A 17,290-nucleotide genomic window follows, 5' to 3' on the forward strand; every position below is an offset into this window, starting at 1 on the left:
GGCGTGGTGGTGCGTGTCTGTAATCCCAGCAACTCAGGATGCTCAGTGAAGCAGGGGGCTCGCAACTTCAAGGCAGCTTAGTGAGATCCTATCTCAAAGTAAAACTTCTAAGAAATCTGGAGAGGTAGCCAGTGGTAGAATACTTGCCTACCATGCATGAGGCACTGGTTCAATCCTAATACCACCATCACCACGCCTAAAAATGTGAATTTTTGAGCCATTCACACATTGGTTTTTGTTTTTGTTTTTGTTTTGTGGTACTAGGGGTGGAACCCAGAGGCTTGTCTACCTTCGAAGTATACTCCCAGACCTATTTTATACTTTATTTGGAAACAGGGTCTCACTAAGTTGCTGAGAGCCTAAGTAGCCGAGGCTGGCTTTGAACCTGTGCGATCCTCCTGTCTCAGCCTTCCAAGCGCGGGGATTATAAGCGTGCGCCACCACGCCCAGCTCACACATTGGCTTTTGAAGACATTGGAGACCGCACAGCCATTCTCTAGAACAACATGGCAGTACACATGGTACCCAATGACCTACTGGTCTATTCCTAGAGGCTCATCACAAGAAAGTAATAGGAAGAAAGAGGAAAGCCCATAAGAAGACAGAGTGCAGTATCATAATCTTATAAACTTGGAAGCGAAATCCCTAAGCCATCAGACAAATATGACATATCACTTCAAGAGATACAGTCCTGACAATATGAAGACTAAACAGAGCTTTCAGAACATTCATAGTTAAAAAGGAGTGGGGACAGGAAATAGAACTGAAGTTGTATTACTGTTGGAAGAATTTTGTGTGTGTGGGTCTAGAGGTGGAACCCAGGGGCATTCGACCTTCAAGCTACACCTCCTGCCCTATTTTTTATTCTTTATTTTGAAACAGGATCTCACTAAGTTACGGAGGCCCTCACTAAGTAGCTGAGGCTGGCTGTGAACCAGGATCCTCTGGTCTCAGCCTCCAGAATGCTGGGATTACAAGCGTGTGCCACCACACCCAGCTTTTTTTTTTTATATATATTGAGGGTTGAACCCAGGGGCATTCTACCACCTAGCTACACCCCACAGCCATTTATTTATTTACTTATTTATATTTTTAAACAGTCTTGCTAAATTGCTGAGGCTGGCCTTGAACTTCAGCCTCTCAAGTACTGGGATTACAGGCATGTGCCACCATGGGTCTTGAAGGAGAAATTTAAAATGAGATGTTAGGCCGGGCGTGGTGGCACACACTTGTAATCCCCATGCTTGGGAGGCGGAGACAGGAGGATCACGCAGGTTCGAAGCCAGCCGCGCTGGTTTAAGAGACCCTGTTTCCAAATAAAAATATAAAAAAATAGGTCTGGGAGTGTATGTAGCCCGAAGGTAGAAGGGCTTCCAGGAACCTCAGTACCACCAAAAATAAAATAAAGTAAAATAAAATGAGATATTACAGCACAGAAACCAATATTTTTTTCATCTTTACTATTGTTTGATTGATAAAGACATATTGAAAGCCGGGCGTGGTAGCGCACGCTTGTAATCCCAGCATTCGGGAGGGGAGGCTGAGACCAGAGGATTGCAGTTTGCGGCCAGCCTCAGCTACTTAGTGAGGCCCTCCACAACTTAGTGAGACCCGGTTTCAAAATAAAGAATAAAAAAATAGGGCAGGGGGTGTAGCTCGGAGGTCGAATGCCCCTGGGTTCCAGCCCCAGACCCGCAAAAAGTAAAAAAATTAATAAAAAAAAGACATATTGATAAGAAAAGTCTTTATGTTCTTCAATTGGATCTGGGAGAAAGCTGTACATCAGAATATCCCAACCTAATTTGGGATAACAGGCGAATGAGGCATTAATAAAATAATATACTTTGTTTAAAACATGTGGTGCCCATCACTGTGGGTCGTTTTCAGGGAAAGGGATTCCGGTGCCAAAGCAGCCCAGGCTCCGCTCTGAACCCTGTCACTGATGGCGTGACATGAAAACAAGCCCCTCCCATGTGCCGCAGATCCTCTCACTGGCTGGAAGAGCTTAATTCGATGATCTCTTCCTCTCCCCTCTGGAACACTGCCAGAAAGTCTTAGATGAGCCAGTGTCCCTAGACCCCCAAGTGAGAAGCTAAACTACTGGCAGAAGCGCAAAACTCAGAGAGACTCGCCTTACATCAAGGTCTTGGCTCCCCAGGACGAGGCAATGCCTGTTAGAATCCCTGCAAATTCAAGACCGAAAAGGCAAGAAGATTTTGTACTATTTTTAAGTAAGTAAAACCAGATGTACTGTCCTGGGCCTACGTGATAGTTGTTTCTTTAAGGGCATTTAAAATAGTTGAATTTTTTTTTTAATTTACTCATTGACCCCTTGGAAATCTTGCCTGTTAACAATCTCAGGCAGGGCATGGTGGTGCATGCCCATAGCGTTGTGTATTTTTATAATCCCAGCAACTCAGGAGGCTGCAGCAAAAGGATTGAAATATTCAAGGCCAGCTGGGCATGGTGGTGCACGCTTGTAATCCCAGCACTCAGGAGGCTGAGACTCGAGGATCGCAGTTCGCAAACAGCCTCAGCTACTTAGTGAGGCCCTCTGCAACTCAGTGAGATCCGGTTTCAAAATAAAGAATAAAAAAAATAGGGCAGAAGGTGTAGCTCAGATGTTGAATGCCCCTGGGTTCCATCCCCAGACCCGCAAAAAAAAAAAAAAAAAAAGAAAGAAATATTCAAGGCCAGTACACTCAAAATAAAATAAATAAAAAGGGCTGAGGGTGTAGCTCTGTAGTAGAACGCCCCAGGATTAAATTCCAAGGAAGGAAGGCCAGCCGAGACAAGCTCAGGGACTCCAGTGTTAAGTAGCTTCATAAACACTAATTATAGAACAAAGTGAGAAAATTGTTATTCTGGAGCTAGATTTCAAACCAAAGGCTTCCAGACTGGGTTGCAGAAAGTAAAGCTTGAATCTAATGAACAGTTCTAATGAAGCAAGAAAGGAGGGTTAACTCCCCCCAGGCCCACGAGTATTGGTCTGCTGTCCTGAGCTGAAGCAGAAGTCTAACTAGCTGCCCAGAGCTCGAAGGGCTCAGGGCTCGCCTGCATGGAGCTTACTCAGCTAGAGAATTTCTCAACTCCTCCTGGCAAACTGGGCCTTGCTGCTTAGCTCCTCCTGCTCTAAAAAGCTGGCAGTGCTTGCCCCATTCGATTGCCAAGGTGCACCTGTCTTGGTCCATCCAGCGTAGAGCCCCATGAGCAACTTGGCCACCAAGGCATCTTCCGTCTCCCCAGAGTGATGGGAACCCTGGCCGCTGTCATTGGTCTGGACCAGCTTACACTCTGGAAGAGACGAGGTCATGGAGCCCATCTGCTTCACTCTAACAGAGGCAGTTGACGGTCCAGTGATTCACTTGGGTTGCTCATCTGGACCATCCCGACTGCCTGGGACCTACATGAGTGGCAGACTTCATCTGAGCTTCCCAGACCCAGCCAGTCTGTGATGAAGGGTTTGAAAGGACCACCATTGAGACCAGCAGGAGACTCAAGACCAGAACATACTTTCCAGACTGAAGGACTCTGCGGCAGCCAGGTCTGTGCCAGTGACGACATTGGTAGGGCTTCTTTATTCCCTAGGGTGTTGGCTGCAGAGCCCTCGCCAGCTCCAGTGCACCGGGTATCCCTGTTCCCCGCACCAAGGGTGAGGACTGTGGACTTCTGTACTGTTACCAGTTGTCAGCATGAGAACCACCGTCGGTCACAGAAAGCTACAACTTGCAGGGTGACTTCGGAAGTGACAGTACAGGGGCGCCCCCTTCTCAGCAGCCCCTGTGCTACAGATAGCAAGGGACACTCCACAATGCTGCTCAAATCGAAGTGTGCGTGCTCCTCAGTGCCGGCACCTTTGTCGCCAGTGCCAACCTTCTCCCCTTTCACAAAGTCCAGCAGCTTGCTGCTCGGGAGAGCTCAGGGGTTTCCTAATGTGCCCAGTGGCCTTTACGACAGCGTCACTTTTATCTCACATCTTGTCACTGTCCCAGAGCACTAACCTCAGAGCAACCGGCTGAAGCACTAGTGGCCATGCCAAGTCTAAAGGGCATTTGGGAAAAGGCAGCTACCCCAACAGTAGGATTCCCCTAAGAGTGGAGAATCTCTCTAGCATGGTCTGAAAAGAGCCATAACTAATCTTTAGCCAGAGGTTCTTGTTGCCCAAGAACAGGATGGAGAGCACCACAGAGCCCAGCAGGGAGCGAGAGCCCCACACCCAAGAATTTCTCCTCTCCCCTGAGCTCCTTTCTAGGGATTCTAACTCTGAACAAGGACGGGCGTATTTAAAGAGAGGAATCCCAAACCACAGAGACCAAGGGCATATCTTTTGACAGAAGGCATGAAAACAACATAAATCAAGAAAATGCTTCAAGCCAGGGGCAGTGGCACACAACTGCAATCTCAGCTATTTCAGAGGCTGAGGCAAGAGGATCCTAAGCTCAAGGCCAGCCAGGGCAACTAGTGAAGCCCTGTCTCAAAAAAACAACAAGAGGGCTGGGCTGGGGATACAGCTCAGTGGTAGGGCACCCCTCAGATCAATCCCCTGTACTATGGTGCGCGGGGATGGGGGGGGGTTGTCACAGTATTCCTATTTCTAAGCTCCACTTCAACAAATGCAAATAAATGCCTTAAAATTCTAAACCCTTGATTAAAGTACTTGTAATTAAAAACAATCCTCCCATCTGGGTGTGGTGGCGCACGCTTATAATCCCAGCGCTTGGGAGGCTTAGACAGGAGGATCACCCAGGTTCGAAGCCAGCCTCACCTACTTAGTGAGACTCTCAGCAACTTAGTGAGACCCTGTTTCCAAATAAAATATAAAATAGGTCTGGGAGTATAGCCTGGAGGTAGAAAAGCCCCTGGGTTCCACCCCCAGTATCACCAAAAACAAAACAAAAAAAAATCTTCCACCAGGTCCACATGCCTGAGTCCATCCAAGGAGTGCGAGTTTGGCTCTGGTTTCCGGGGCTCAAGTGTGATGCTCTGTGGCCTCTGCCTTCATCTCAGCAAGACCACTACTGGACTCTACCGGAGGAAAATGACCAGGCTATGTGTATGTGTGTATGTATGTGCATGCATGAGTGTGTGCATGCACACATGTATGTGTGGGTCATGCTGGGGATTGAACCCAGGGGCATTCTACCTCTGAGTTACACTCCCAGCCCTATTTTTTTTTTTTAATTTGGAAACAGAGTCTCACTAGATTGCTGAGAATCTAAGTTGCTGAGACAAGCCATGAACCTGCAATCCTCCTGCCTACTAAGCCTACTAAGTATGTGCTACCATGCCTGGTTCAATGTAGTATTTCTTTGCTGTCCCAAAAGCAGAGATCATCCTGCCACCTATCAAACTTGAGCGATGAATATCCTCTTGTGTGCAATGGTGAGGAGGAGGTGGGTACTGGAGATCAAGTCCAGGATGTTCTCTCTCTAAGCCACATCCCATTTTGTTTTTTATTTTGCAACAGGGTCTCACTAAATTGCTGAGGCCAGCCACGAACTTGTGATCCTCATGTCTCAGCCTCCCAAGAACTGGGAATACAGGTATTCAGGACCACACCTGGCAGAAATATCCTCTTGATACTGAGAAACAGGTAGGAAGGGACAGGGGAAACTTCATGCCAATATAGAAAAGTAAAAGCTAGCACCAGGGGGGTTTCTAAGGGACCGCAACATGGTACCCCGGGCAGAAAAGTCTCAGTACATAAATGAGCCCCTACCCACATTCTCCAGGACCACCATCATCAAACGCTGCAGGACTCATGAAGGGCCTAATTACAGGCAAGTGGCCAAGAACAGCAAGAGAACAGAAACAGCACCTTGAAGCACCTTGGTGGATTTAAGACACTACCCTGGGTAATGGAAAGGAAAGGAAAGGAAAGGAAAGGAAAGGAAAGGAAAGGAAAGGAAAGGAAAGGAAAGGAAAGTGTTTCCAGTTTGGATAGGTTTTAGTTTTCTCAACACATTGTGTGGCCTTGTTCATTGTCACTGTTGTGGGCTCTGCTCGCTGGAACACCTGGCATGTGGAGGGCACAGTGCTGTTGCTATCTGCTGTGACATGGTAACCCCAACTCCCTGTACATTTCGTTAAGCAAGATCTCCTTCCCTGAAGTCAAGGCTAGTGCTCGGGGCCACGTTCATGTCCTCCTGTCCGGGTCATGCCTGTGATTTCACTGCTTGAATACCACCCTGCCCACTGTGGCTGAAACTTAGAACAAGCAAGATGTGAGTAGATGGCTGTGGGGGAAGAAGGAATTTGTGTGACCCCAAAAAAGGGTGAAAACCTGCAGATCCTGGAAGAAGAGGAAGCCAGGGAGGAAAGGAGGCCGCCAGGCCCAGTCCTTGGGATGGAGAGGGAAGAAACAAACTGGGAGCCAGGCAGGAGCCGGGCAAAGGAGCAGGCATGGGGCGCTCTCCTTGTGGGATCCGGAGGACCGGCCCTCTGACCAGCCAAGGCTGCGGCCAGGCTTGGCAGAGCCCTCTCAGATTTGAAGGGAAGGTAACCGATGACAAACCGAAATGTGTGCTGTGCGCCAGCAACACACCGCCACGCGTGCTCCCCACCGGGGCAGGAAGTCCTCTGCCAGCTCTCAGTCCGCTCATTTAACTCACTTGGCCTACAATGGGCCAAGATGAGCACATTCATTTAGTCTGAACACACAGACATTCTCATAGAGAATCTATATTTTACTGTGAGCTGGACTGAACACTGATTTTTTTTTTTCCATTTCTTCTCTGGCTCAAAGATACACACACAGTATCTTCTCCACTTTCCCTGCACCCTTACTTCCCCCAGAAGGCCTGTCTTGCTTCCCAGTCTCTCTTCTGTCTCCCTCTACACTGTCACCTCCAGTCCAACAGAGACTTTTATTCTCTCTTCTCCACTCCCACCCCCAAGGGCAAGCACCCCTGCCCCCGGCCCAGGCTCCTTCCGTCCCCAACCTGCTTCCACCCACTAGAACTCCAGAGGCCTCGCTATTCTCCCGCAGCACTTCAGCTTCCTGTGGCGGCCCTGCCTAACCTGGTCCTTCTTCCAGATTCCACACAGCCACATTACCTCTGGGAATCCCACTTCATGTCCTAACCACCTTCCCACGTCCCCCAGCCCTGGGGCCAGCTTCGCCTGCCTCACTCCCCCACCTGACTGTGCTCACTGGTGCGCTGGCCCCTCGGCCTGCCTGTGGCCTGGACGGCTGGTCTCCTGAACCCCTTCTCCTTCTATGCCTGGCACACAGTTACAGCGAGTCTCCCTGTCCTCGCTGCGCTTGGGTGTGGCGATGTAACGGGGTTTCAGACAGTGACCTGTGAGCACAGAAAACACGGTCTGGCCCTCGGCCTGCTGTGAGCACCTCTGCATGCTCTCTTCCAAGCACTCTCCTTGGTACAGCCGGCTGAGTTGTGAAACTGACCACCTTAGGAAAGAAGCAACATTCCCATAAAAAAAAAAGTCATTAAAAAAAAAAAAAGTGATGGGCAGCCAGGCGTAGGGTGCATGCCTGTAACCCCAGTACTTGGGAGGCTGAGAAGGATTGTAGGTGTGTGGGCAGCCTCAGCTACTTAGTGAGGCACTCTGCAACGTAGTGAGATGCTGTTTCAAAATAAAGAATACAAAATAGAGCTGGGGCCAGGCATGGTGGTGCACACTTGTAGTCCCAGTACTTGGGAGGCTGAAAATAGGAGGATCTCGGTTCATGGCCAGCCTCAGATACTTAGTGAGGCCCTCCACAACTTAGTGAGACCCTGTTTCAAAATCAAGAATACAAAATCAGGCTGGGGATATATCTCAGAAGTAGAATACCCCTGGGTTCCATCCCCAGCACCACAAGGAGGGGGGAGGATGGGTAAAATAATCAACTACTGGGGGACAGTTGTGTGTCCTGGTCTGTGCAGGGCAAACTGTACCAAAACAGCCAGAAAGCACAGGGCCAAGGTGAGCCAGAGAACAAGGCTGAGGAGTATGCTATGAGGACAAGCGGGTGGGGACAGTGTAGACAGATGAGAACAGGAAGCAGCCTATTTACCTCATCCGCAAGCAGGGAAGAGCCAGGAGATCACTGCCACCTGGCAGAGGGTTAGTATAAAGCCCCCAGAAGACCACAGTTAGGAAGCAAAGGCGAGGGGGCCAGGGTGGACAGGCTGCGCGGAACTAGACACAGAGAAGGGCTCTGTGCAGGAGGCGGTGAGCATGGATACTGGCTCTTCCAACACAGTGCCTGCAGGGGAAGGCAGTGCTGGAGAGGCAGAATCAGGCTACGGGGTGTTAAGTGCAGACAGGAGGAATCCCCTGTGCCCAACTCAAGTGAAACAAGGAGGTCTCCATTGGGATCTTGGGCAGAAGAACCCCCACGGAATGTGCTCTGGGATTAACAGAGAGACAGGCGGTGGCATCGCTAGGTAGCTAGGAACCTGGTCCTCCCTGGCTGTCCACTCTGCACCGCCCTCAACAGCCTCCCGTGTCACATACTCAGAGAAGAGGCCTTACTCCTCTGCCAGCATCCAGGATGTGGTTAAGGCACTAGCCAAACTCATTCCGCCTTGCTAAGGAGCAGGGTGTATGGAAACCATTCCCAAACACTCCAGACCCAGCTCCCTGAAACAAGCATGCCCTGGAGAAGGTTCACCCAGCCACGATGGGAAGCTGCAGTCCAGTGCAGAGACACAGGCAGGCCTTCAGCTAGGAGAAAGGCTCCGGGGAAGCAGGCAGGGAGCCCACTGAGCTATACATGGAGAGGCAGTGAAGTCCAGAGGAAAGAGCTGAGACTCAAAGCCCACGCAGACAGCTCCAAACCCCAGCTTTGACACTTGTGTGGCCCTGGACAAGTCAGGGCATAGTAGCACCCACTTACCAGGGCTCTTAGGAATTAGAGACAGTATGTACACAATAGGTACATACTTTTATATTTTGTACCGGGGATTGAACCCAGGGGCACTCTTTCTCCAAGCTACACCCCCAGACCTTTTTTGTTTTTTATTTTGAAAGAGTCTTGCTGCTGGGTGTGGTGGCACATTCTTGTAATCCAGTACTTGGGAGGCAGCGACAGGAGGATTGCAGATTCGAGGACCCTCATCAAGTAATGAGACTCTCATCAAACTAGCAAGACCCTGTTTTGAAATTAAAAAAAAAAATAGCTGACCATGGTGGTACACACTTGTAATCTCAGCAGTTGGGAGGCTAAGACAGGAGGATCGCGGTTCGCGGACAACCTCAGCTACTTAGTGAGGCCCTTTACAACTCAGTGAGACCCTGTTTCAAAATAAAGAATAAAAAATAAGGCTGGGGGTTTAGCTCGGAAGTAGAATGCCCCTGGGTTCCATCCCCAGTATTAAAAAAAAAAAAAAAAATAGGACTGGGAGTGTATCTTGAAGATACACCCTGAGTTCAACCTCCAGTACCATTAAAAAAAAAAAAAAAAGTCTTGTGAAATTGCTGAGGCTGGCCTTGAACCTGTAATCTTCCTATCTCAACCTCCCAAGAACTGGGATTACAGGTGTGCACCACCACACCCAGCTAATGTGTGGTATTTTACAGGGACCCCCACACAATCATTTTTAGCCATTTTAAATTAAAGTAATCCATGCCCCTTGGGAGCCACCTCTGGATCCTTCTGATGGAGACCACGCACTAGGATGCAGAGGTGGAGTCCAACAGCAGGTTCTGGGTTCTTTTATAAACAACCTTCACGATGCATTCATGAAAGAGAGTTTGTGCTCCATGTCCTAACAACAGTTTAGAAGAATGACCCAGAAATGTCCTTTAAGCCTGAAAGCTTGCCAGAGTGGTGTATAACTGTAATCCCAGTACTTGAGAGACCAAGACAGGAGGATTGCAGGTTCAAGGCCAGCCTCAGCAACTTAGTGAGACACAGTTTCAAAATAAAAAATAAAATAGAGCTGGGGGTGTAGCTCTTAGGTGGAATGCCCCTGGGTTGAATCCAACAGTACCACAATAAAAAAAATAAAAACAAAATTAAAAAAAAAAACAAATAGAAGCCAGGCATGGTGGCACACGCTTGCAATCCCAGCATTTGTGAGGCTGAGATGGGAGGATCTCAGTTCAAGGACAGCCTCAGCTACTACTTAGTGATGCCCTTTGCAATTCAGTGAGACCCTGTTTCAAAATAAAGAATAAAAAACAGGGCTGGGCGGGTGTAGCTTGGAGGTAGAATGCCCCTGGGCTCCATCCCCAGTACTGCAAAAAAAAAAAAAAAAAAAGGTACAGGCGTGGTGGTGCACACTTGTTTAGGAAGCTGAGACAGGAGGATTGCAGGTTTGCAGCTGCCCTCAGCCATTTACTGAGGCCCTCTGCAACTTAATGAGACCCTGTTTCAAATTAAAGAATAAGAAAGAGGACTGGGAGCTGGGCGTGGTGGCGCACACTTGTAATCCCAGCACTTGGGGGGCTGAAATGGGAGGATCGCACAGGTTCGAAGCCAGCCTCAGCTACTTAGTGAGGCTCTCAGCAACTTAGTGAGACCCTGTTTCCAAATAAAATATAAAATAGGTCTGGGAGTGTAGCCCAGAGGTAGAAAGCCTCTGGGTTCCACCCCCAGTACCAAAAAAAAAAAAAAAGAAAAAGAAAGAAAAGAAAAAGAAATAGTGTTGGGGATGTAGATGTAGCTTGGAGGTAGAATGCCCCTGGGTTCAATACCACAGTAAATAAATAAATAAATAAATAAATAAATAAATAAACAAACAAACAAACAGGAAACTTAGAAACTGATCATTTCCCAGTGAGCCTCACAAGCCCTGATATTTGCATTGCTCTGTGATAGCAACATGCCTAACATCGCCCCAAACTTATCCCTTCCTAAAGTGTTTAAAGAAATGAGGCCATTGTTTTTAAATAAAATTATTTCATAAACGCCAGGTCTTAGTACCCATCAAATAAGCAGCACTAGGGTAACCGGCATCCACCAACATGCCACCCGCTCAGAGCATGCTTAGAATTATTACCAACAAACACTCACTTCACAAGCTCTATGTTTATGAGGTTTTTTTGGTTTTTTTTGTTTTTTTTTCAGATCTGGGGATGGAACCCAGGGGCATTCAATCTTTGAGCTACACCCCCTACCCTATTTTTTATTCTTTATATTGAAACAGTGTCTCACTGTGCTGCAGAGAGCCTCACTAAGTAGCTGAGGCTGTCCACAAACCGCAATCCTCCTGTCTCAGCCTCCAAAATACTGGGATTACCACCACGCCCAGCTGTCTGGAAGTTCTTATCCAAAGATCAGAAACTATGGAGGGTCCTAACTGGAGGGTCCTAACTGGTTCTCCTGTTTACCCCAAACAGGATTAACATTCAACACCATCAGGAGGCCCAATTTAACTTCTCCTTTCATAAACCTTGGTCTGTCATCACCTGGGGGGAAGTGGGAGAGGCACTGGCAGAATCTTGCACGCAGCACACACCTTGCGCGCAGCAGGGCCCGTGTGCCTCGGTGCATCCCCGCCCCGCCCCTCCCCTCCCACGTACCTCTTTGGCACACCAGGCACATTTTGGGTGGATCAGCAGACATTCTTCACAGGAGGCGGCACTTCCACTAGTGCATATGTTGAGCCCTTCAAAGCAAGAGAGAGATGCAGGGGTTAGTGGTGTTGGTTCCTGGCTATAAACCTTGCTGATAGGCCCTCCAGGGCGGGATGATGCTGAAGGCACCCCACTGCTAACTGCTAGTTAAGCTCATTGGCTAAAGCCAAACACTGAGGTTTTGTTTTTTGTTTTTTGTTTTTTTTTTTTTTGGTGGTACTGGGGTTCCTGGAAGCCCTTCTACCTCCGGGCTACACTCCCATACCTATTTTTACATTTTCATTTTTGGAAACAGGGTCTCCTAAGCCAGCGCACACGGCTGGCTTCGAACCTGTGCGATCCTCCTGTCTCCGCCTCCCAAGCGCGGGGATTACAAGCGTGCGCCACCACGCCCGGCCAAACACTGAGTTTTTGAAGCAGCCGTCAAGCATGTGCCCCCACCACCACCACCACCACCATTTCCTCTACGAGGCTCTCTGGGATTTCACCTCTTCCCCCAGGACTCAGCAAATCTTCACTGAGGAAGAAGGCCCTTTACACTTACTCCACCCAATAATAACCTCCAAAAAAATAAAATACAAAAGAAAAATAAAAAGAACAGAACGGTTTTATTCAGGCATTAAAAAAGAAAGTTCTAAATCAGATACTATCTCCTGGAAATCTACAGTGTCCTGAAAGAAGCCAATATACCCCTTAAATAAGAAATACAAAGTTAGGTTAAGATAGAGGAAATTAACTGACTCAGCACATCTATTAAAAGGTCAAACAAGAAAAACCATATCATTGCCTGGTAGGTAATAAAAAGACAGTTTGAGAAAATCCAAAACCCAGCCCGGATTATAATTTGTGTGTGTGTGTGTGTGTGTGTGTGTGTGTGTGTGTGTGTGTGTGTTATTGGGGGTGGAACCAGAGGCTTTCTACCTCTGGGCTATACTCCCAGATCTTTTTTTATATTTTATTTGGAAATAGGGTCTCACTAAGTTGCTGAAAGCCTCACTAAGTAGCTGAGGCTGGCTTTGAACCCATGCGATTCTGTCTCAGCCTCCCAAATGCGGGTATTACAAGCGTGCGCCACCACACCCAGCTCCTGATTATAATTTTTAAAAATTGAAAACTGAAGCCAGGCCTGGGGTGCACGCTTGTAATCTCACCATTTCAGAGGCTTAGACCGGAGGATTGCGGTTCGGTTTGTGGTCAGCCTCAGCTACTTAGTGAGGCCCTTTGCAACTCAGTGAGACCTTCTTTCAAAGTAAGAGTTAAAAAAGCCGGGCGTGGTGGCACACGCTTATAATCCCAGTTTTCAGGAGGCTGAGACTGGAGGACCACGGTTCGCAGACAGCCTCAGCTACTTAGTGAGGCTCTCTGCAACTTAGTGAGACCCTGTTTCAAATAAAGAATTAAAAAAAAAAAAAACCAGGGCAGGGGGTGTAGCTCAGAGGTCAAATGCCTCTGGGTTCCATCCCCAGACCTGCAAAAAACAAACAAACAAACAAACAAAAAATAAGAGTTAAAAAATAGGGCTGGGGGTAGAATGCCCCTGGGTTCCATCCCCAGTACCAGAAAAAAATATTGAAAATTGAGATTAGAAGGAAATTGTTTTATCATTGTAAAGGTTATCTCAAACCCAGGCCAGCCCTCCTCTTCCCGCCCTACTAATCTGCTGGGGGGTCTGGAGGCAGGCTCAGCTGTGAAGGTGATATCCCTTCCCCCTCCTCCCCCACCAGAGCCTTGCCCTACTCCTCCCTACTTGCCCACCACTAACAGCACAGGTATCCTGGGTGAAATTCCCCATCCCTCTTTTCTTCCCTCTGAAACATCCAGGGCACATTATGTTGGTCCAAGAGCAGAGCTTGCTGGTCATTCATTTTTTCTGGATGAGAATAACTCTACTTGCAATTCTCATCACTATTTAGTATCTTCTGGTCATTCTCTTTGTAAAGAGAACAGGAGAGATAAACACTGGCTAGGACCAGTAGCTCTAGGAAAGGGGCTCAGATCTTAAGGGGAAAGAAAGCAGTAAGAAAATTAAACAAAAAAGCTAGGTGAGGTGGTTCATTCCTATAAGCCCAATTTTAGGGCAGCTGAGACAAAGGATTGCAGGTTCAAAGCCAGCCTCAGCATCTTAGCCCCTTAGTGAGGCCCCTAGCGACTGAGTGAAATCCAGTTTCAAAATAAAATAGGGATAGAGTTGAGTGTCCCTAGGTTCAATCCTCAGTAGACCCCCCCTCCTCATAGAAGAACACACAATGAGGAAAAGCTAGTCTTCGATAAACAGTTGTGGGATAACTGGACATCCACATGTATAAAATGAAATTGGATCCTATCTCACCCCATATGCAAAAATCAACTCAAAATGGATTAAAAACTTAAAAAAAAAAAAGAACTGAACTGTAAATCTGCCAGATGTAAACATGAGGGAAAGCTTTATGACATAAGTCTGAGCAGTGATTTCTTGGAAAAGCACAGGCAACAAAAACAAAAATAGACAAAAATAGAGGTTGTATCAAACCAAAAAGCTCCTGCTCAGCAAAGAAAATATCCCAGAGTGAAAAGACTGCCAACACTATGGGAGAAAATATTTACAAGCTATACATCTGCTAGTGGTCTAATATCCAAAATACACAAGGAACTCAAACAACTTATAGTAAAACAACTGACTCAGCTGAAAGACAAGACCAGCATGGTGGTGCACACTTGCAACCCCAGTCCCTGGGTGGCTGAGGAAGGACCGCAGGTTTGAGGCCAGCCTCAAACACTTATTGAGACTTTCTGCAACTTAGTGAGACCCTGTTTCAAAATAAAAATAAGAATAGAGTTGGGATGTAGCTCAGAAGTAGAATGCCCCTAGGGCCAATCTTCAGTTACCATACACATGCACGCACACACATACACACACACACATACACAAAATGGCAAAGGATCGCAGAATTTCTCAAAAGAAGACATAGAAATGGCTAAAAGGTATATGGAAAAAATGTTCCACATAATTAATCATCAGAGAAATGCAAATTATAACCACGACAAATGACCACGTCATAGCTGTTAGAATGACTGCTACCAAAAAGACCAACGATGACAAGTGTTACTGAGGATGTGCAGAAAGAGCTCTGGGCAGTGTTGGCGAGAATCTAAATTATTATAGCCACTCTGGAAAAGAGTACAAAGTTAAAAAAGAAGCACCAGTAACACCATCCTGGGTATACATCCAAAGAAAGTAAGATCAGTATTTCTTTTTTTTTTTTTTTTGGTGGTACGGGGGTTCCTGGAAGCCCTTCTACCTCTGGGCTACACTCCCAGACCTATTTTATATTTTTGAAACAGGGTCTCTTACGCCAGCGCGGCTGGCTTCGAACCTGCTTGATCCTCTTGTCTCCACCTCCCAAGCGCAGGGATTCCAAGCATGCGCCACCACGCCCAGCCTAAAATCAGTATTTCAAAGAAAGGTATATCTGTATTCCAATATTCACTGTGGCACTATTCACAATAGTCAAGATACAAAACAACCCAAGTGTCCAAAGATGGATGAAGGAAGAACACATGGCATATGTGGAATATTATTAAGCTTTTAAAAATTAAGAAAATCCAAGCCGGGCGTGGTGGCGCAGCTTGTAAACCCAGCATTTGGGAGGCTGAGACAGGAGGATCGTGGTACGCGGTTCGCCTCAGCTACTTAGTGAGGCCCTTTACAACTCAGTGAGACCCGGTTTCAAATAAAGAATAAAAAACAGGGCAGGGGTTGTAGCTCGGAGGTCGAATGCCCCTGGGTTCCATCCCCAGACCCACAAAATAAATAAATAAATAAATAAATAAATAAATAAATAAATAAAATCTATACCACACACACAGTAGTATAGATTTGTAATCCCAGTCCTTGGGAGGCTGAGTCAGGAAGAGTAAAGATTTGTGGCCAGCCTCAGCTACTTGTGAAGCCTTCCATGACTTAGTGAGACCCTGTTTCAAAATAAAGAATAAAAAATAGGGCTGGGGTGTAGCTCGGAGGTAGAAAGCCCCTGGGTTCAATCTCCTGTACTTCATAAATAAATAAATAAATAAATAAATAAATAAATAAATAATAATATTGGGCAGGTGGGATAGCTCAAAAGTAGAATACCCCTTGGTTTGCGTCTAAGTACCACAGGGGTAAAAACTAGTTGTTTCTTTTTCTTTTTTTTTGGTGGTACTGGGAATAGAACCCAGGGGCTTTTCTACCTTCAGGCTATACTCCCAGACCTATTTTATACTTTATTTGGAAACAGGGTTTCACTAAGTTGTTAAAAGCCTCACTAAGTAGATGAGGCTGGCTTTGAACCTGTGCGATCCTCCTGCCTTAGTCTCCCAAGCGCTGGGATTACTAGTGTGCACCACCACGCCCTGCTGAAAAAATTAATTTAATGAAGAAAATTCTATCATTGGTGACATGGAGGAAATTATGCTAAGTGAAATAAACCAGACACAGAGATGGGGCATGGTGGCACAAGTCTGTAATCCCAGTGCTTGGGAGGCTGAGACAAGAGGATTCTGCGTGTTCAAAGCCAGCCACAGCTACTCAGTGAGGCTCTCAGCGACTTAGTGAGACTCTGTTTCCTAATAATATATAAAATAGGTCTGGGACTGTATGCCAGAGGTAGAAAGCCCCGGGGTTCCATCCCCAGTACCACAAAAAAATAAAAATAAAAAATAAGAGGCATGGTGGCGCACGCTTGTAATCCCAGCATTTGAGAGGCTGAGACAGGAAGATCGTAGTTCATGGACAAACTCAGCTACTTAGTGAGGCCCTTTGCAACTCAGTGAGACCCTGTTTCAAAATAAAGAATATAAAATAGGGTTGGGCATGTCGCTCGGAGGTAGAATGCCCCTGGGTTCCATCCCCAGTACCGCAAAAAAAAAAAAAAACACCAGGCACAGAAAAACAAACACAATATGACCTCACTTATATGTGGAGTCTAAGAAAGTCTAACTCACAGAAGAGATAAGAATGGCACTGCCAGAGGTTGGGAAGGAGATGTTGGTCAAAGGGCACAAAGGGTGAGTTCTGGAGTTCTGTCATACATGGGTTTATAGGTAACAAAAGTCTATGCTATACTTTGAAAATTCTTAAAAAGAGTAGATCTTAAATGCTCTCACCCACCCCACACACAAAAAAACAGCTATGGGAGGTGGCAGATGTGCTCATTAACTTGTCTACAGCACTTCTTTTACAAAATGTACACACATCAAAACATCATACTGGAGCCCGGCGTGGTGGCACACGCTTGTAATCCCAGCATTTGGGAGGCTAAGAGTCACGGTTTGTGGACAGCCTCAGCTACTTATGCCCTTTGCAACTTAATGAGACCCTATTTCAAAATAAAGAATAAAAAATAGGGCTGGGAGTGTCGCTTAGAAGTAGAATGGTCCTGGGTTCCACCCCAATACCACACACACACACACACACACACACACACACACACATACAAAATCATACTGCATGCTGTAAATATATATACCCGTCAGAAACTACTATCACGCTGTAAATATATACTACCTGTCAGAAACTATTGAGGGAGGAGAAAAAAATCAAATCTAGAAAAATATCAAATCTAGAAAATTACTTTGGAGTCGGGCATGGTGGCACATGCTTGTAACCCCAGCATTTGGGAGGCTGAGACAGAAGGATCGCAGTTCATGGACAGCCTCAGCTACTTAGTGAGGCCCTCTGCAACTCAGTGAGACCCTATTTCAAAGAATAAAAAATAGGGCTGGGAAGCCAGTGTGGTGGCAC

At 46.8% G+C, this 17,290-nt stretch overlaps 1 protein-coding gene across 1 annotated transcript in view; it reads right to left on the reverse strand.

The window, feature by feature from the left end:
* Positions 1 to 17,290, reverse strand: part of ITGB5 (integrin subunit beta 5) — a gene marked incomplete at both ends in the record, with an annotated part of 131,174 nt that overhangs the window by 103,813 nt on the left and 10,071 nt on the right. The window contains one exon of the mRNA XM_080696225.1: positions 11,476 to 11,561. Coding sequence (XP_080552351.1) covers positions 11,476 to 11,561 — 86 coding nt within the window. The remainder of the gene's footprint in view (positions 1 to 11,475; positions 11,562 to 17,290) is intronic.

Source organism: Muscardinus avellanarius (assembly GCF_963383645.1).
Source record: "Muscardinus avellanarius genome assembly, chromosome: 5".
NCBI lineage: Eukaryota > Metazoa > Chordata > Mammalia > Rodentia > Gliridae > Muscardinus > Muscardinus avellanarius.